Below are 21,977 nucleotides of genomic sequence, written 5' to 3'. Positions count from 1 at the left end.
AATGCAGAGGCCATTTGTATCAGACTGGTTTCCATCATTCCTATCACCAGGCTTAACATTGATTTAAAACCAATTTTTCCTTTTTTCCCTCCACGGAGTACAATCTGATGTGAAAAGGCTCACAGCATAGTTGGCCAACCTCAAAATAAACAAATTAAAGAAAAATACCCTTTACAAAAACTAGAGTAAGTGTTCTCAGGAAGGAGAGCCAGAAGACACGACAGGATTGAAAATATCTATGTATATTAATGTTTCTTTCAATATCTGGTAAATACCTTAAGCTGTTTAGCTAAACTTACAATAGCTGAAGAAAGGCATTTTTACATTTAATGATGAACAGAAAGCGTTGCAATACCTAAGGGAATAGCACAAGAACCAGCAGACACCTCTCAGAATTTAGGATTCAGTCTTCCCTGAATCTTCTACAGATAAGCCAAATTTACAGTGAGGACTGCACTCATAATTCATAATCGAGTCATAATAAAAACATAGAAACAACTGAATAACTGATCTGTAAACAACTATCATCTTTGACTGTGGCTTGTCTAAGGCTCTGTCCAAACATGGATGTTTATTAAAATGTCCTTTAACACTGTAACAGCAAATGCGTTACTTCTAATTCAGGGCTCCATGCCAGGCACTCTTGGGTATTATTAATTACTGGGAACAAGCTTGCCTTCTGTTTTCATTTCCTGACATTAGTGGACATCACTTGTAGTACAATTATAACCACAGCTGCTCATTTGGACTGGCTCAACATACACCCCAACAAAATGACTGACATCAGAAAAGATCTGCTTCTGAAAATGCTTGAAGCAAACAGGACACAGAACTTTTGTTAAGTTTGACTGACCACACTCGTAAAGTAGTACAACATGCTCCAGAGGTTCTCATGAAGGGTAGCACAGGAGCTCTCCTTAGCAAAGGGATCTGACCCTGCAGGCAATGGAGGAACGTCCTTCTGACTGGCACATCAGCCCAGTGTGACCAGCCCTTACTGAGTGCTCCTGCTTCCAAATTCTTTTTCACTGCTGTGCACAGAGCTTCAGAATTTCAAAAGCCCCAGAATTCAAGAGGCACCAGTTGGCATAAAAATGGGGAGAACATGATGAGTCCTAGATCTAGCACATGACCTTCTAGATATCAGATGGAAAGTAGATCTAGGATAGAATGGGCCTAGAGATTTCCAGAAGGCCCATCCTTGGTGTGCAGAAGAGGTGCTGAGGGAAGAGACCATTTTGTTGTTACTTGGATAAGAATCAGAACTTTTAGGGTAGTGCTTGCACCCTTTGCAAACCAGAGAGATCAAGGTTTATTACTGAAAATCAAACCCATTATTCCAAAAGAAGAAACTTTGTTTCCACTCATTTCCGCCCTCCTCTTTAGAACATGCTCACAATGGCACAGTCTCATTTTCAGACATGGGGCATTTTGTACTATGACACTATCCTAAAGAAAACATTATCTGTCATACACACAGATTTAGCTTAATCTTAGCCCAAGTGCTCTCAAGTGATCTGTCCAGACAGAAGAAAACTGAACCAGTAAGACAGCTGGGATAGTGCTAACGAAGTTTCCTCAAAATCATCCAGCAATAACGAAGAAATTAATTACCTCCATTGCAAATTTCAGGGTGCAGTGGCTGTTGACCAGTCTAGCTGAAGTAAAGTCAAGCTATAATTTACACAAAACTTTTGCCTGAAGAATATTTCACTGTCAAAGATCATGACTTGTCCATTTACCTTACAGCTTCACACTGCTGCTACATCTGCAGATAGCACAAATTCTACAAAAGAGAAGACGACCCAAGTAGCTGCTTTCATGACTGCACTGGTAGGCAGGTAAGCTGCTCTCTGCGAGGACACGTGTCCTTTAAATGTAACACAGAATCAACCATATCATTTGCCCATTACTAGCTGCTCTCCAGACACAGTTCTATATTATACCCTGAGCTGTTTCAAGTGCTAATATGCAGTCATAATGGGCTTGGAAAACAGTGGTTGAAGACATCAATTCAAGTACTCACAAGCTCACACAGGTAGTCCAATCATCTGCATCCCCCTGCAGGTTCTCAGGGGAGAACTCTTATATTTCAGTCAGCTTTCTCATAGAAAACTTTGCACTACTAAAACTATGCCTAAACCTCACCAAAATACAACTTTTCCCCACTTACTTCCTATTCAGCCCTGAACTGCCACAACTTGTCATATGCATTCACTAATTCCCTGCAACTCTTTCTCTCATCCTAATCTAGAAGAAAATAGCACCTATTTTCTACATTTTAGCCTGAAAGTTCACAGGATGGAAACCACTAAGAGCACACTGAGGATATTTCTGGAGAGAAGTAGCTCCTGTCACTCAAATTTTCTTTCTGGTCTTTTCTAGCACCAGGAGTGCAGTAATCCTTTTAACGTATATAGTCTACAGCAATCAAAAATAATATTTAGTATTTAAATGTTAAGATGCTAAATTTGTATACAAATTCTTTTTAGAAGAGGCTTTTAAAGTCAGTATTATGGAGCAGTGTGGGGCTTAGATTCTGATCACCAAAGTGCCTCAGAGGAGGCAATTTCTCAGCAAACATCAGCAGCAAGAGGCTATGAATGTCCAACTGAAATCAAAATGTACACGCTTAATTCACCCCATTCAGCAAGTGCTTCCTTACTTCTGAACACGTAAGCTCCAAAAGAATTTGACTCTTCAGACAATTTAGCTCTAAGCAAGAATGCTAATTTTCTTGGCCTCAACTCCAAACTTTGTAATAGGAATACAAGTCTTCAGATGAAGTGGTTAGGATTGTTATAGTTGTGGCTCTTTAAAAAGATCAGTGGTTTAATGAAAAAAAAACCAACAATGTAATTTTGCATTCAGTGTCATCACAGGAATACAGGAAAATTAATGTAGTATGTCTCTAAGCTAGAACTGTAACACAAAACAACTAAACTAATGAATTCATTATAAATGGTGAATAGTTATCATGCACAAAATTACGTATGATATGAAATTGGACTACCAACTGCTGTAATGCAGAACAAGTACTCCTTTATATGATCGATGTGGTACATAAAATATCCTGTGGATGTATATTCCTAATTTAGTTCACTGAAACATGATCACATGAGAATTGCTTTGTTTCACCAAATCATTAAGACTTTTTCAGAGATCTGCCAAGTAACAAACTATGACCTTGTCCCTCTTGGCATACGACAGAATTACTAATGTTGATAGGGGATGGGGAAAGAACCCATTCTTAAACTCCAATGCTGTATTCCCCAATTCTGTATTTTTCTCCATGAAAAATGGTGGGCATCAATCTCTCAAGTGAAGGTTTAGACATGAAGGTAGTAAAAGCTACTTTAAGAGTTTTCGTAACACACCAGTGACAGCACAAATCCTATCCTTGAACAATGTAGATAGGAAGAACAGATCTGGACTAATAAATCTTAAAACACAAACTGGATCAGAACACTGTGGTCCCAGCCTCTCCACGACCACAACAAAGACCTCTGTCCTGGAGTTCCTCTGATGTGCTCTCAGCTTGCTAAAAAGACCCAAAAGCAAGTACAGTTTAAATTCAAACAAGAAAAAAGTTTTCATTGTTGCCAACAATATTAAGGCTGTCAAAGGCCCAACACATCTGTTATTCAGCAGTTGCAGAAACAGGTGCGAGTCTGCATATTCAGAACTTCCCTCAGATGTCCCAAGTAGGCACTCACATTATCATCACCAGAGCTGAATTTATAATATAAAGTGCCATACAATACCCAATCCCTTTTGTTACAGCAAGAGAGCAACCAAAGCAGAAGTTTATCTTCTGTATTTTGAAAGGGACTGATCCCAGCCCCCCATTCCCAAAGGGGTTTTCTTTGGTAGGAATTGGGAACATGAGCACTTTGCTGATCATGATGTCCTTAGCTTACAGCAGTTTGTATGAGAGTTTATCTTTTTTATTTCAACACAATTAGAAGAAGTATTTGTCTCCTCTCCTTCCTCCCCATGCTTTTTCTGTCTATTTCTAAACCTGAACTAATTTTGTGGCAAATTTTAATGAGATATGACTAAACTGTTCGAATGGAAGATGGTTTTGTTTTGAGCTATGCAGATACCATTTTCTACAAACACCGATAAAAAAACCCAAAACTTTCCTCATTTAAATTAATACAGGTGACCATATCATTCCACTTTGGAAAAAGAACATTAGAGATGAAGCAATTCTCTGATCAAGTCAACACAAGTGAACATCTCAGAGCCCTCGCACAGTGAATTATTGGACTTTTGGGAAAAAGAGAACTAGCACTGTATTTTGAGAAGCATCTGACTATTATAGCCTCTTCCCAGACAGTCATCAAAGCCTCACAAGGAAGGATGAAGGAGCTTGGTTTCATCACAATTAAAATGGTGAGTCTGACCAAATCTGCAGTTTGTCAGGCATTTCTCTTAGCTTAAATACCACTTTAAACTTGCCCCTCGCTCTCACCCACAGGTCAATACAACTGCTTCTGCTACCATTCACCCAGTCAAGTGGGGAACTGATTGGAGCTAAACCAAGTTTTTTGGGGCTGGTTATCTGTTTTAGCTTGAATCAGTTCCAGAATTGGCCATGTGCAGAGTGGCACTGACATGAGGTAGGACATGATGCCTGTGGGCCTAGTTAAGCTGGAAGGTTTGGCCAAAAGAAGTGTTCTTCCAGTTCAATGCTAAGCAAATGGAGAAGGAGGTCTGAAATCCAGGTCTCGGCATACAAGTTCTGCTGGGAAGCATTCAGCTCACTTGCAAACAGGAGCATCTGAGGGTTGTGATCTTTGCATGTTTTCTCCCAGTGGTGGTGAAGGGATGAGATACTGACAATTTTATTTAAATGTGTTTTTCTTCTCTGTGAATAAACTTACATCTTTCTTTAGACTCCTCCTCCCACAAGCCACTTTGCTTTCTTGTCTCACATTAATAAAAAGAATTAAATACACTTTGCATGTAAAAAGGTGACTTAAAAATGCAAAAAGGCTCAACATTCCCTCCCCAAATCCTTTGGAGATTGAGTAATTTTCATGACTTCAAAAAGGCAAATATGGCACAAAAGAATGGAAATTAAGTTAAAAAAATCAATTTTATAAATATTCTTCCTCTGTACAATTTTTCACAGCCCCGTCCCTCCCACCCATTTATATTCACATTTCTGTTTTTCAATTCCCACCCCAATTTATTTTTAAATCATAAAATATATTTTAAAATCTGTTCATATTTTAAAATATTTACAGGAAAAGTTCCTTCTGTTGAGGTCATGAGGAGTCTGTACAAGGAGAGGGTGGAGGGGGATAGAGGTGAAAATAGCTTCGTTCTGTGGCAGGAGACGGAGGGCAACTTTCTTCTGCCGACATGTACTGACTGCGAGGTGTGGGTGGAGGGGGATAAGGGTCTGAGTCTGAATTTAAATCTATATAGTATTTGTTGGCCTTCCATCGACTAGTAGTATAGTCACTGTCACAAACATCTGTGCTGCATGGGGTTGTGGGTGGAGCAATCCCTCGTATAAGGTATGGCCTGCAAAAAAAAAAAAAAAAGCACATGCATTAGTTGCAATCTGGGGAAAAAAGAAAGAAAGAAAAAGAAAGAGATTGAAAATTAACAGCTCTGTGTTCTCAGTCAAGATGCCTGCTCATTAATACAATGTGAGCCTTAATTCAGGTTTTCATAGGAACCCAACAAGAAGTACCTGAACTGTGTTAAATTTGAATGGTACAACTACCCTTAGCCAGCAGTGCATTCTTCCAGCCTCTGACCAGCCAGAGGAGACCATCATGACCATAGCCCAGTCACTAACAAATAGGTTGACTTATCAAAGACTTTTAAGATAAGCTTGAGGAACTGAACAGAAAACACCAACCTTCTCTATACAGGATGCTAAGTAACTGGTACATAGCAATATAACCTATATATATTGCATTATTACTCAGAATTGAAAGGCTCCAAACCCTGTTGTGTCAAAATAAGAACACAAAGCAAATGTTTAACATCAGCACTGGCATAACCTCCATTTGAATGGTCATTTATTAAGAGAGGGAAAGGTTTTTTTAAACAAGGTACAGTCTGAACGAGAACATTTTGCTTAAGATCCAAAACTAAAGGATAGATCAATAGAAGATTTATCAATCTTTTTTATCTGAGCTGTACCTGTAAGATCTCGTGGTTGAAGGAATGTTTGAGGAATAAAACATCTCTGCATTATACAGGGAGCGATCGGTAGCTGGGGAAGGAGGTGGGTTCAAGATCTAGGAAGAACAGGAAAAAGCAGTGCGAAAGTCTGGGTTAATTATACAACTCTACTTATTTTGAAAATATTATTTATGCCTTCACACCCTGTCACTCATCCTTATTTTGGTTTCCTCTCCTTGCTGCTTGGGTGGGTTAATGCATTTTTAAAGATCACAGAAGTTCATTATGAGACTTTACTCTGGGCTTAGGTACACTGCAAGCCTTCAAAGTTCTCACAGTACAGGGAATTTTCTTCCTTGCCACATTCGTTATTACGCTGCAAGGCTGTGGTAAAGCTGGAAATTAGACCTAGTTTTGCTGAATCTCAGTGCACTTCCTTGGACATAAGGACTGATATCATCCTCAGCAGATGCTAATGGGAAATAAAGTCTGTTCCACTCCCAGCCCCTAAACACCCCCAGTCAATAGCAGGGTCAGGAGGCCAAGTTCCTTTACTATAACTAATACAACTCCATTCTTCCCTGAATACTTCCTTTTTACTGCTGTTCTGTAAACACATCATTTTAGCACAGTTCACAATGCAAAAAGCCTAAGAGCTAAAAAATAGTTATCGCCTGCCCTAGCCTGTGTGCATATACACAGTTGCTGGTAATCCTCACACTAGGAAAACAGTTTATTATGCTTCAGAATCCTTTAGGATTCTTCCCCTAGCAGGAAGCAGAACCCCTGACATGGCCAGCAGGACACTGGCCTAAAAACAAAGAGAGCGCTTCATCCCTTGCAATGTGGAAAATTACAGCATTGCTGTTGATGGTAGGGCCTTGCTACTGATGTGAGCATCTTGCACACAGCCTGTCCTGGGCATTCTGCCAAGCCATGGCCTGCCACAGTGACCATGACAGCATCCTTCCTCTGCCTCTGCTCTTCTCTCATAATAATACTGTAAAATCACTGGAGTGGAGATCATTGTTTTGGTCTTCACTGTGCAGTGTCTAGCAAAATGATTCTTGGCCATTGAGTTGAGCTCATCATTACTAATACTGACAAGCCCTGCATCCAGATTCATGTGAGGGGAGACAAGCTTGAATACTATCCATTGCCAGCTATGGGGAATGATGAGTAATTGCCCCAAGATTATCTTCCAGAAATCCTCTTCCTTGGAGGAGCACTGCATGCTACTTCTGGATTCTCTCCTACTAGCACCCTGCATCAACACCACTTCACATTCAGATTAAATACAGCAAACAGAGTGTCAGCCAGGATGCCTGTGGCCAGGTTCTCAGGTATACAAACTGGCGTAAGTCCATTGATATCAATTCTTTCCTAGTCTCTATTCACTGGACCATCTTGCAGTACCACTAAGATGTGTTAAACAAAACAAAATAAAAAAGCCAAGACAACTAGATGCTCAGATCTCTCCTTTTTATTATTAACCTAAAGCTGGGTAATTAGCTACCAGGTAGAACTGACCAAAATATTTGGATTTAGCAGTAACTTTAATGTAACAAAGCCCTCGCAACAGCTTCCTTCTCAGAATCCAGCATGCCTTTCCTGAAGGAAAGGCTGATATCATCCCTGCAGGCCCTGGCTGACATAGCCCAGAGTGGAAAGTGTGGAAGAACAATTCCCAGTAACAGTCAGATTAGCTTAGGCCAGAAGTCCAACGGAAGAGTTGATCTTTTGGCCAACACAGATCCCATAGAATGGCACAGACAGATCAGCTCTTGGGCTTCTTTCCTCTTTCAAGATTCATTTAAGTAAGGGGTTTTTTTGTATAAATTCAGCTAAGTTTTTTCTGTTCATCCTTTTTAGTGTGGCACTGACACATCAATCAGGTACTAGCATGAAATTGTTCAGCATGTTACAGAGACACTGGTGAAGCATCAGACAAGCTAAATTAGGAGGGCTGCTGAGTTCCAAACATCCGCTAGCTGTGACTAGCTTCTTGATGGCTTCATTGAGAAGGTAATGTGAGAAATAAGTAACCAATTTTACCTTATCAATAGAAAAGCTCACAAGCCTCTCTTTTCCATCTTTGTCCTTCTTAAAGGGGAGAGAGAGCACGTTTGCCACTGGTCAAAACACTATCAATCAAAATGCCCATACATAGCATAACAGTTTACATGTAAACACAAATGCACATATACCCACACAGTATGTGGGCTCTTGATTAAATACTACTGAAAAATCACCTCAATAGCTAGCAGATTGACTCTGCAAGCTTGTGTGAACAGAAGAGTGAATGTACATATTGCTCAGAAGCACTAAGGAAAAAAACTGTCATATGACAAAATGCTAGCAAACAGTAACCTTTGTATGTCTCTCCTACATATTCTTAGAGAATCATTTCTATTCATACTATACATCTTTGAATTCATGAAACTCTGATATGGGGACTAAAATTCTGTCACTTCCAACAGTTAAAAGTCAGAAACAGAGCTAAATTACAGCTAAAAATACCCAGGCAAAGTAACCTCTGCTGGTACCAGTGTTTTCTCCCAGTGCACGTGCTTGGTTTTCTGAATCAACAATTAACACTTTATCTACACAGCAAACCAAGCTTATTTCTTATGCGTTTGCATTCCAGTTCTGTTGCGTCTTGTTTGTCTTTTTAATCCATGCGTGCCTGCAGCATTACGCAGTGCAAAATGTCATTGGGCCACTCACATCAGAGTTTACAAAGAACAAAGGAGGTGGCATCTCCAAGGCAGTCAAGACAGAAGAACAGAAGTGCCCAGGAACAACCCAGCTAAGTATCACTCTAATAACAAAACATTTTAGATGCCATATAGCATTGTGTAATCCTGATGGACTACAACAAAGCCCTTTTGTGAAGTTCAGTGGGTGTTGGACTGGACCTGTATATCATAAACAGTAACACCCAAGAACAACTGTTATTAACATTCTATTTAGTAGCACAAATTTTCATCTTCCTTTTCTTCAGAAGTGGGAGATACCTAACTCACAGGTATATTTTCAATACATACCTGTGGGTAGAAAGTGGCTTTAGTGCTGGATGAGCTACTTGAAGAGGCTCCAGTAACATGGTTTCTGTCATATAAGGGGGCACCACTGCTACCTCCCATGAGACTCATGGAGCTAATCATGGACTTTCCACAAGAGATGCCTGCAGTGAGACAGAGAGAAAAACAAGGTTAGGTAAACCACAATTTCATGTACCAATGCAAAACAGAAAACAAATCCACAGCTTGGCAAACCTGTGCAATGCTACTGGTTGTCACTTTGGGAACAATTTTTTATGTAAAAACTTCAGGATTACAAGGAACAACTTATTTTGTAAAGAAAACATCTCACCCCCAGACCACCTATTGTCTCACTGCAGCACTGAACTCCTCACAACCGCCCTCACTGCTGAGAAAGGCATCTCCAGAACAGTTGATCCAAACTTTTCACCCAAATCGTTAACTGAGAAATTTTCCAATTAAACAAATTCAGGCATTTGCAAAAAAAGCCTTATACATTGCCCAAGAAAAACAAGCTAGAGACCTCCAAAGTTTTCATTTCCATCCAAAGAAATGCAATTGCAAATACATGAACAGCAAAAAATAATTATTTTTATTGAAAAAAATCACTGCTTAAACTGAAAATCAGCAGAGGCAAAAGGAAGGAAACCTGGTGACAGGAAAAGGGAAGACAACATTCTCCAGTCTGTTTTACTCCAATATACACTTAAATCAGACAATACATTTTCAGCTTCTTCCTGTCAGACTATTCAGTGCTAATGGAAGAGTTTAGTTTGGGAAGTTTTGAGAAATTTTTCAGATGCAGGAAACGTTTATTACAAGCAGAGTAACTCTATTTGTGATCGTCATTCACGACTATTTATCTTTTTTGGAAATGCCATGGTATTAGGAACCTATGTCTTTTCTTTAGAATTAACATCAATGGTAATATTTTCAGCTGTTGTAACTTGTCACAGCAATATAGATTAGAAAAAACTAACAAATACAAATGAGAATCAGAATGACAGCTTAGTTTAGCACCTACAGAGATACCAGACAAAAACCACTGATACTTGCTTTAATTAAAAAAGCTTTAGTGTGAAGTCCAATTTAAAATACCACTGCAAAGATTTCACCTGCAATGATTTCATCCTCAAATTTTATTTCCTACCACAAAAACCTCTTGATAACCATAAAAACATAATTTAAGCAGGAACAGATGACCACAGTCATTAAAGTGCAAGAAAGGCTAAACCTAAGTTGTATTTGGCTATCTTCAAAGCCATGGCTAGAAGAAAACAACAATTAGCACATCTCAAAAACTCGTTTAATATGAAGAAGTGCCACATCTCTTCATTTGTCTTTAAGTTTATCATCTATCTGATTTTCAGCTGACATGAAAAGCAGACTCCAAGCACTCCGAAGTATGGATTTCTTGTATTCTGACCCTGTCTGGCAGGTTTACAGGCAAACATTTACTGTCCAGCTTCCTGAACAATATGAAGAGATATTCTTTCTTCTCAGGGCTTTGTAGTTAAGAATTTGCTATTTCCTCTCTCAAAAGTATATTTTACATTTGTAAAATAATTTGAGGTACATCATTTAAGTGTTTACTTTGATGTCTATATGAGGTTTCTGGGTTCTTATCTATTAGTTGAATATCCTGAGCTTTTATGTATACTTCAAGTCCTCCTTCAATCTCAGCATTGTAGCTGCATGCACTTCTCCGAATGGATGCTTTGAGTCCTTTGCTAGGTAGAGAAGCTTTGCTGTTTTACAGATGAAGGACTGAGACACAGAGAGGATAAACACTTTGTCCAAAAGCAAACAGGAAACCCATCTCAGAGATGGGCTAAACCAAAGGGGATGTTTTAATTACACCTCAGGCAATGAGCAGCCAGACTACAAAACTACACCCAGACTGCTTGTGTTCTTCCACATTTGCTGTTTTAACTTTGGGGAGGGAGGTTTATCCCCTGCTTTTTTGTATTATAGTAAACTAAGCTGCTTCACTTCTTTCCTCTGCTTCTTTCCACTGTGGAACAACTTATCCATCCTGAGCAGACAGGACAAAACTGTGTAAAGACCTTTGACGGACAGGACAGACACAAGGACATTTGAGTACAAGACACAAAGAACAACTCAACAGAGCTCTCACTAGAACGCTGAATGGCACATGCATTCTTAGTTTCCAATACTGCAAGCGGTTCACTACTCTTCATAGTGTTTTGCAGGCCTTAGGTAAGAAGTACTACGCAAAACCCAGGCTTTATTACATACACCAGAATGAACTATTTAAAGAGGATGTTTTCACTGCCAAAGTACTCTAGATTTTCTATCAAAAAGATAGATACCTGTGCAGATGCAGCCTAGCACGAAAATTACATTTGAAAATCTGGCAAGATGCCTAATGAAATGCGTCTAATAGTTTTTGCATATCTGATCCAAATGACAGATTTATACCCAAACCACTGAGCAGATCAACATCATCTAATTTCTGCTCTTTGAAAACTCCACATCTAGCACTCTTAATAACCTGTAAAACTCCAAATTCAGACAATGTAATGGTACTAATGAGATGCAAGGTCCTTATCATCCTTACCAGTAAAAGTGCCATGTTGAGAACTTCCTGGAGCAATAAAATTAAGAGGGACATGAGGGGTGCCACTGACATACTCATGTGGAAAAGGACTATTGGGCCCGGCATAGCGCTGACACACCACTCGCTGGCAGACAAAGTACATTCCTCCCATGACAAAAAGTGACAGTATTATACCAATGACAGGACCAATGGCACTACTGTGTGGCTGTGACTCATCTGAGGCTGGCTTTGTTTTTTCTGGAAAGAGAGGAGAAAAAAATAAAGGATGCCATTAAACATAGGGCAATATATATGTTGCTGTTCTGGAGCTCGTGCAGCACATCAGTCAGCTCACAGTCATTCACACAGTGTCTTTGAAAGTATCTGCATCACACTCAGGCGTCTATAGCTCCATATATTCTGATTCAATGCACAAGACTTCATGCCTCCTCTTCCCCTCCATGTACATAAAGCAGTATTAGCAAGGTACTCTCCTTTCTGTCTAGCAATTCATCTCGTAACAGGATTATTTGTCATCTTGATATAACAACAGCATAGAAAGTTTCGTTTTCTTCCCCCCACAGTCTATGGGTTAAGGATATAGGACACTTATAAAGTCCTTTATCAGAGAGGAATCTGCTCTCTCAAAAACCATTTGGGCTAGCAATAGCATTAAAAAAATAAAAGATTTTACCAGCAGGGAAGCTACCATATGTATTAAGCAGTGGATGTCTTCCTAGCTAATATGGGCCTTAAAATAGAATACTTTTCCTTCCGAAAATATGACTTGCTTTCTAAAAAAACTCTTACAAATTGGAAGGAAAACACAATCCAGAATATCTCAAATACTTTCTACTTCTTATTTCTTTTTCCCCTATATAGCACAATGTTAAATAATAAAAGGTGCTGCAGTATTTGAGATGAGCTACATATCATATCTCCCCCTGGTTATGGGTAACACATTCAAAATTCTTGCCAAATAAACCTGACGCCTCTCTATTTTTTGCATATGTGACGTTATTCAGTGAAAACAATTTTTTCCATGTGATTCACACATTTATCATTTTATTTTTTTACATACACAAATATATATATTCATAAAGTGAATAAATCAAAATAATCTTGGCCAAAGCCTATCAATTTTACATGTTCAGATCAAACTATAGACCCCCTCCCCCCTTAATGAAGTTGTAAGAAGTTAAATGGTTCATGTAAGATTCAAGCGTTCACTTCATAAAATTTTTCTCTAGTGGTTCTGGTTTCATTCCCTTCAGTGGAAGGGAATGAAAAACAACTGAAATTTGAGAAGGAAGATAAAGGAAACAAAGATCTACCAATAAACTCTAACAGCTCAGCATCAAGAATTCATTTCTGTCTTAAAGTCTTTATCTACTTTTCACACTTACTATTACTAGTGCATGACAGCTTTTATGTCAGCTAAGGCCCTAACTTTCAAATAGTCAGATTAGTTCAGATATGATACCAGAAAAAAAGCAAAGCCAAAACTAAAACATGTTCCCAAATTAGCTAATTTAAAACACACAATTCTCATTTTGGTTAAATCTAGCTTCTTTTGAATACAAGATCCTTATCTAGAAAGTAGCAATCATTTTTATTCCCTACTTGAGTTCTTTCCCTCAGTCAAGCAAGAAACCACAGAATGCTCTGTTCCACAAAGAGACTCCAGAGGAGACAGTCTTATGTCTACATAAAGACACATTTAAATCAGTTAAGACCTACTTGCAGGACTGGACCCAAAGTGCAAACAAGAAACAGCTGCATTAACTTGGCAGCACAAAAGTTTGCCAAGTGCTCAAAGAAAATAACTAAAAAAAAGGAAGAAGTGGCTTTACATTATCCAGCGTATTGGGGGAACTGGGTGAGAGCTGAGAGATAAATGGAAGATGTGGGAGAAGCATGAGAAGCATTTTAAGTCTGAAATTTCCAACAGGAGAGCTAAACAGTTTTTGTCGCCATTCTTTTAGTCTTTTCTTCTATTCACCACTTGGGCTCCTTTCACCCCTCTTGCTTGTGAAACACACTTTTCCTTGCTGTACCCACCGTGAGGACGGAAGGAAGAAACAAGGTTACCCTGACCAGACCTGGTGACCCCTCCTCTCATACCAGCAGTGGCACAGCTTCTGACAACTGGTGCTTCAAAACCTGACAAAGACTCTAAGAAATTAAAAACCTCACAATTAGCCAAGGTCCTACAGGCAACCTTATTAAGCAAAGTGCCGCATTTCTCTACACAAACCCAACACAAGTTATTTGTTCAGAATGAATTACCGACAGATCAGCACATCTATTTGCTTTTGTTGTAAAACGCTATGCTCCAACTATTTTGCTAAACCACTCGTGCGCTACTAAATGCTCCCTTTATCTGCCCCATTGCCTGAAAACTTCATGCACTAGTCACCCTGATGGTGCAAAAAGAGGGAAATTGCAAGCAGAGCACAAGTAAGTGAATTTTACTGTCCACTTTGGACTGCAAAATAACATAACCCGCTAAGGACTAATACAGCAACTGCCATTAGCATTCCTGTAACTTGCATATACCTACTGCCATGAGCATTCAAAGCAACATTTTGCCCAGAAAAATCAAGGTCTCTCCTTATATTCTTTTCCTACCCGCACTTTAAGAGACCAGCTTGTGGTCTCTTGTGGACACTTGCTCATTGCATGCTAGTTCCTCCACATCATTAGCCTCCAGCTTGACCCTGTAATTGCAGTGGATAGGACTGTGCATTTTTAAAAGTCACCCCAAGCTTAGCAGCAGCTCTGCAAGTTCCAAGGTACTGAGCATACTAGAATCAGGTCCCCCTGGGTATAGACCTGAAGGCCCATCTAAACAAGGCAGTGTTGTATCCCATACAGCGTTTTAGAACTAGCTTGAAGTAACATTGGGATTTCAGTTCATCTTCACTACTGCTGTTCCTGCATTACCTGGAATAATAGCATTACAGACTTGCTACACCATGCTGCAAGCTCACACTCTTTTGCTGCACTTTTTCCATTTTACCAATGGAAGAGCATAACTATATTTAGCAGCCAAATACAACTGTCACAGTATTTGGCCAAGATTCACTGGGCTTCCCTGAAAGAATATTACTATGCAAAGACTGGGGCTCTCCATAGGGATGTGTAGGACATCATGCCTGAACACAGCACTTGAATCTCAAGGAAAGACATCTCACCACACATAAGCTCATCAGAACCGTCAATGCAATCTGGAAAGGAGTCACACTGTTGCTTCAGAAGGATGCACTGGCCGCTTGCACATCGGAATTGATTGGGTAGACAAATTGCTGCACAGAAAGAAAGAAAAGATTAAGTACTACTTGTGTGGGAACATTTGAGCATCTTAAGAAAACCAAAAGAAGTGAGACATGAAGCCACAGTGCATTTTATATTATGACCAGGTAGGCATCAGAACACCTGCTTTGCTGCTGTGGGTAAAACGCAAGCCTGCATTTCTTTGATTCTTCTTTCTTGTTATACATCCTACCCAGTGGGGCTAAAATAAAATTCTGATCCCAGTAACTCCCCATCCTTTGTCAAATCAGTCCTGTTGGGGCAAAACTGGAATCAAATCAGCAAGAATCTCTTAAAATAACTAACAAAGTATAGCTGATCACCTGACATGTTAACAAAATGTAGTAACTCGGCATAGTATAAAACCTTATATAGTCTATATTATGTAGCCCTGTATAATATAACCTTGCTAAATAACTGCTAAATTTCTTATCTATATTCAGAAGCCTCTGTTTCAGCAAAAAGGACTTGTTAATTAACTTTGGAATCTCCGTCAAGTCAAAGCATATTAAATAATCAGTAAAGAGACCATCTTACGAGGGCTAGTAACCAGCAATTCTGGAAGATTCACAGTATAGGTTATTCAACGCAAAAAGAAGAAAGGTTCTTTTCTTCTGGAGGAGAAGATCCACATTCATGTTTTGGATCACAGCACTGGTGGTGTTGTGAAGTGGACCTCCTGAATAGCTATACTTACTTTGCCGTGGTCCAGTTTGCAGAGCAGTTCTCATGTAAGAGAACTAAATTATCTATGGAGAAGAAAACTTAGCTAGAAGCTCCAAATGCATCAGCTCCTGATTTGGACTGTTATGCCCTCAGTAAGTTGGATGCAGCTCCACAAGGTCCTACAGTGCATACAAAACACACACATGTTGATAGAAGGCTCTAAAAGCATCTAGAGCTCCCACCACACCACTCAGGTTCTTGCACTATGAGAAGGACCAAGTTCTGTGTGCACCCTCCTATTTGCCAATGACTACCAGCTCTCTACTTATTCTTGCAACTGTCTGCTGCTCTTTTGTCTTCCATCAAGACTTTTGTCTTAACATCCTTTCCCTTCTTACGTGCCATATCTTCTATTGCTGTCCTGCCTTGTTGGACTCCTTGTTTCTTCTTGATCCAGCAATGGACAACTTGGAGCACTGAACCTGTGTTGTACAGGAGACGAAGTTTCTTCAGTGGTATGGTAATCCAGTAGCAATGTCAAGTGACTGTTAACCTTGTGACTTCCACTGAGTATGAGAGGACCAGCGAGCAGTGCCACAATAAATTCAGGAAGATGAAAGCCACAGTCTTGAAGATGTGGGACAAGAACCACGAACATATCCAGGGACATTTCTTTGGCCACTTCCAGTCACAGTCTGCAACCAGTGTGCCAATGCTTCAGACTCAACTCTCCAAAAGGCGGCCTTGGGAAACCAGGGGACAGGAGAAGCGGCTTCTGATAGAATCAAGGCATTGAACTCAGACCTATGGAAAGGCGGCAGTTATCACTGCTCTGATGAGAAGGCAATTCCTCTGATGCGTGAGGTATAGTAGAAAAGTTCTGTTAAGCCCAGTTAGCCTCACCACCTTAATAAACCTCATACAAAGAACAAGAACGTACTATATGCCACCTTCTCTTCCCCAAACACAGCAGGTTATAGGCTGACACGCTAAGGGATGAGAAAAGCCTATTGGTTTTATTTTTCTGAGGAACCCACTCAGGCTTTGGCCTGTAAAGATTCCTGAGGACTACAGAGGCCACGTTTGCCACATCTCCGTCAGTCTAACCCTGGACACTGAGTATGTTCATAGCCCTTCTAGGGAAGTGTCAGACAGCATCCTGGACAAAAGTCTAGTCTCGGGTGGGCCAAGTGCTTGCAGAGGACTAGGCATAAAACCACTGAGCGTTCCACTGCTGAAGAAATGTCTCTTCAACTGTTCTAGACCGGATGGTAAGGCTCATCTGTGCCCTCAAAGGGTCTGTGCAGGGCAAGGCAGGCGCCTACAGTTCATATGATGCCAGGAACATTGGCATTAAGTTCGCTTAGCAGTGCCCACCATTTCACAGGGATGTGACCAAATGCACTTTCCACTTTGATTCTGTGTGTGGGTAATGGCACCATTACACAGCATATGGGCTCCATGGTGGACAAAGCAGAGCCTCTTGAGGAAGCAGTACAGGTAGTAAGTACCACATCCCACAAGAAAGACAGGAACTTGGACATGGCTGATCCTCTTCTTGTTTGCAAAGAAGGTACTGGTGTTCTGGTGTCCAGGCTCAGAGTTACAGAAGACATTGCAAATCCACAAAATTGCTCATTGAAATGTCCACAAAAACCTACCTTGCTGGCCCAGTGGCAATGGTTAGCCACTGAGTGGGTAGAGCCAAGGGTCCTGAGGCTTCACAGGGCAAGAGCCACGCTACTGCAGATCCTATGGCTGACTGCATACAAAGCAGCTGCAGCAGCAAGAGTTCCTTGGATGTCATTCCACAGATTTCTCATAGAAAGGTACATCCAGGATTATAAGCATCAGCTTGCTAAGAGTGAACTCTCAGAACAGCCAATTCAGCCACAGGATTAAGTCCATCTCTTCCTCCCTGTGGCACCTTGCAGTGACCACTGTCCGAAGGTGAAGTACACACCATGGAAACAGTGCAAGCAAAAATGGTAGTTATGCAGGAAAAAAAAGCATGTGGTTAAGTTCTGCCAGTTTCTTTCCTGTTTTCATGCTCAATACGGATTAAAGATGCTCTCCCCAACCTCCCCCATATATATAGTTACATGGTCAACAATTTATGTAGCTACAGAGAAGTTTAATTTGAGCAACAGAATAAGAAAGAGGGAAAGAAAAACAGAATCAGTGGATAGCTTAGTTAGGCTTATGGCTAAGGCTGTTTTTCCCCATTTGAAACTAAAAATCATATGTATATATCAAGAACAGAATCCCAAATGGATACTTAAGTTAGAACCATGACTTCAGGAAAATTAATCTTACTATCACAATCTGCTTCGTCAGATTTATCTTGGCAGTCAATTTCTCCATTACACCGCAAGTGTGCATCAATACACTGTCCTTTCTCACACTGGAACTGGGATGCAGAGCATATGGGGCAACTATCTTCATCACTCTGGTCATCACACTCTGGAAATCCATCACACCGCCATGCCATTGGGATACAGTCAATCTCTCCAGTTGCACAAGTAAACTGGTCTGGGGAACAAGTTGGAGGTTCTGGAGAAAGAGAAAACAAATCGCATTTGTATATTCAATTTTAGCCCTTACAACAAAGTAAAAATGTGACAGACTTTTTCAAGAAAAACACACTTATGCCTGGACTGAAGTTCTTCTGTGACAATATTAAGATTCCAGCAAAGAGGAAAACATGATTTTTCACAGGGAATGAAATTTTGCCAACTTCATAACAATGGATGCATGCTGATTGAAGAAGCTTGCTCTAGCAGGCGAGCACTGAACTAAGGACAGGAACTACAAACACTTACTTTGGCTCTAACAGCCACCTTTTGGAAGACTGTCATACAAATAAATTCAAATGAATACTCAATTTCTGATTGCAAACCACATTCTACACAATTCTAATCCCTGCAATTATATTAGCCTGGAACAATTCTTCATAAAAAAACCTGGCACATTGGGTTAACTGGCAATGAATACACCTAAAATATATAACATCTGCTTCTACAATATCTGTTTCTCTATTTTTCCAGTGGTTTCTCCACAAACAAATTTCCGAGTCAGATATGAATTGAAAAATATGAATGGAGAAAAAATATCTGTAAAGGCCTGTTAAACATTAAGCTAAGTCCTCTTGCTGGAAAGTCTCTGGGCTGCAGGTCAGTGGAGGTTCAGAGAGTAGTCTGAGGAGCACTGTAGGCCTGCCCTGATCTTACATTCTTTCACTATGGTCAGAGACAGAACACTGGACCTTGTGCACAGCCATTTTTATGTTTGTTGGACCTAAGAAAGCTGGGACTTCCTTCAAATTTGACTTTTCATGGACCCCAAGATCCTGGCATCAATCCATTCCACATCCATACTGTTGCTCAAGTTGCAATCACACACTGATAGCATTAAGCAGCAGCTACAGCCTCATGTAGAGATGAAAAAATTATGCTGTAATAAGGCATTCATAGTTGCTTTCCTCAGAATGTCAAAAGACAAAGACAATCCAGATCAAGAATCTATTGCAAAAAATGGTCCTAATTCTTACATACAGCAAATTAACACACACTTTTTCACCATTAGTATCAATGAAAGAAACAGTCAACATACAAGTCCCTTCAGTTGTTATCAGTAGCAGTTAGTTATGTTCAAAATGAGGGGGCCATCTCAAAACACCGCTGCAGCAAACAGATATGTTTCCACTGATTTCAAAAGTTGCTGGGTCAAATCCCTGCGATGTAATTAAATCAGTTAACAGAGGCAGTCACTAGTCCCCACAGCTGCTGTTGCCAGCTAATGCTCTAAGTAGGTGCTTTACCGCTTGGATTAACAGAGTACCACATCATACCCTGTCTATGACAACAATATTGAGCCAGCTGGAGGTGTGCTCTGACACTGGATCGTAACACTCCTCTGGAAACCCAATGAACTTTTATTAACATTCAGGCTCAGGAATGGACTTGACAAAGAACTCAGCATATAGAAAGCTTCTTAGTTGTAACCAATGACAAGACTTTTGTATGAATATCTTTCTCCTGACGGTGGTGTTACAGATCCTAGAGCTATGCAATTACATGCAAACCATTTTTGAAGTGCTGCTGTCCTTCCTTCATTAGGGAGAAATGTTCAAGAATGAGACTCAAGTATAATCAAGAGCTTGAAAACCAAAATGCAAATAAAAATCCAAATGCATTTGATTTTTGAAAATTTTATGATTTTTAAGTTTCTGATTTATGATTATTTCGTGTAGCAATATGAGAATTACAAATATAGCCAGTGACCTGACAGCTGTAGGTAAGATAAAGATGCCAGATACACACATTAAGATAATTCTTTAATTAAATTTTGATATGAGTGTTCTGTTTAGATAATTCAACAGACAGATTACTACTTCTGTATCTAGAGCCACATTTGATGTTGCATTATGGTTGCACTTGGTAGGCACAAGCTTGCATTTAAAAACTTGTCAAGAGCATTCATAAGGGTACATGGACAAATGTTCTCCAGCCAAAATAGCTATTAATCTGTTTTGAAATACTGGCTATTGGCTGCTACTATGTCAGACAAGATAGGTTAAAAAGTTGTTGCAGGTTTAGTGAAGGATTAGAATAAAAAAACCAGACACTGAAATGGAGGCCCCTTAATTTTTAGATTTATAGCTGAAGGTAACAAAGGAGTGGGACGTAAGAATCTCTTGTTGGCCATGTTGTGCAACAACAGTACAGCAAGAAATATAAGTAGACTGATTTTTATCCCCCCTGCAGATGTAATCACCACTACTCTAAAACCACAGTGTGTTGTGGTCACGGGAAAGAAAACAGCTCATAATGGAAATGACAGTCCCATGGGAGGTCAGAGATCAGCCAGAAAATGAAACCCACAGCAAAATGAATACATAAAAAGAAGTCAAGAGGACCAACAGAGCCAAACAATTTAAGATATGATGCCTCCCAAAAAGAAACAATTTTTTTTTGTTTTGTTCTTAATCCCCTCTGCAAGTGTAACGTAACAATTTTCAAAAATCCTGGGATTGTGAAAGGGAAGTCTAAAGGAAAAGTGGAAAGAGGAGAGCTACCTTAATTAAAGAGGATTGCAATGGAACTTTTGGCCTACATTTCATAACTAGACAGTACAGTGTTTCATGTTATGAGGCCAAATTCATTTGAAAGACTGGAGTATCACATTGTGGGAATCATATGCACAATTTCTGCTGCTAGGTCATCATGGATTGATGCAACATCATCTTACAAGCATTTGTTTAAAGCACAAACCTGTCACATCACACAATTATAAAAATCTCAGTAGAAGATGCAGGTATTTTAAGGTCAAACAAGAATATTTTGCTCACAATGAAAAGTCACACATGTCCAAAAACTGAAGCAGAAAACAGCTGGTAGAAAAATCAAAGGTCAAGTTAGCACATGATGCAACACACCATGTGTAGGAAAACACTGTGTGTAAATCCACATTTTGGATTGGAACGCAACCTCAAGCCCCATCTTTTTTGATGTAAACTGCTCAGCAGTACTGTTAAACATAACTCACCTCCACATGTTAAGAGATTCTGTAGAAGCACAAGGTGCTCGGGGCATGAACATCTTGGAGTCCCATCCCCTTTGGCAATGCAGATGTGTGAGCACCCACCATTGTCACGGGAGCATGGATGCACAGCTGGAGAAACACACAGAAAAGAATATTAGACAGCATAAAAGAAATCGTAACTACTCTTAGCTAGGGCAAACTCACAAAACCACTCGCAAACCACTTCTGTTTGAGTAACGAAGATTTCACTACAAATTAATAGGAAGATAAACGCAGGATTTTTCAGTTCAGTGCTCAAAACCTGATTTACTACTTCGCAAGGACTACATTTCTCCCAGTCACAGTGATATGGAGACCTTTAAAGGACTTCTAAAAAGAATTCGGGAGCTCAGGTGAAGAGGAATGAGAAGGCAGATTTGAGAAGGTCGCATTTACAGCGTACCTAGACATCCCACCTGCATTTCTAGGGTAGCCAGGCATCAAGAATTAACATATGTCACTGCAGAATGCCAACCCCCAAACCCCTCAGGAATTCTCCTTTAATCTTAAAGAGCTCTTAATATCCAGCCTCCCCACTTCCCTGTTACTCACAAAACTGCAATATAAGCACATACAGTTGATTTTTTTTTTTTTAAAGATAGGAAGCTACATGGTTGTGTTCCCAAATCAGTTACCCAGAAGCACTGAGTACCTGAGAG

At 39.9% G+C, this 21,977-nt stretch overlaps 1 protein-coding gene across 1 annotated transcript in view; it reads right to left on the bottom strand.

Annotated features, from left to right (window-relative positions):
• Positions 1–5,164: 5,164 nt before the first annotated feature.
• The window catches only part of LRP5 (LDL receptor related protein 5), a 165,049-nt gene continuing 148,236 nt past the window's right edge, over positions 5,165–21,977 (bottom strand). The window contains exons 17-23 of the mRNA XM_050898048.1: positions 21,283–21,408; positions 18,052–18,288; positions 14,952–15,062; positions 11,776–12,012; positions 9,198–9,337; positions 6,169–6,266; positions 5,165–5,538 (exon numbers count right to left, since the gene is read on the bottom strand). Coding sequence (XP_050754005.1) covers positions 5,277–5,538; positions 6,169–6,266; positions 9,198–9,337; positions 11,776–12,012; positions 14,952–15,062; positions 18,052–18,288; positions 21,283–21,408 — 1,211 coding nt within the window. The 3' untranslated portion in view covers positions 5,165–5,276. The remainder of the gene's footprint in view (positions 5,539–6,168; positions 6,267–9,197; positions 9,338–11,775; positions 12,013–14,951; positions 15,063–18,051; positions 18,289–21,282; positions 21,409–21,977) is intronic.

Source organism: Gymnogyps californianus, chromosome 5, assembly GCF_018139145.2.
Source record: "Gymnogyps californianus isolate 813 chromosome 5, ASM1813914v2, whole genome shotgun sequence".
Taxonomy (NCBI): Eukaryota; Metazoa; Chordata; class Aves; order Accipitriformes; family Cathartidae; genus Gymnogyps; species Gymnogyps californianus.
The sequence above is the reverse complement of the archived record's forward strand: the minus strand, read 5'-3'. Positions and strand labels throughout refer to the sequence as shown.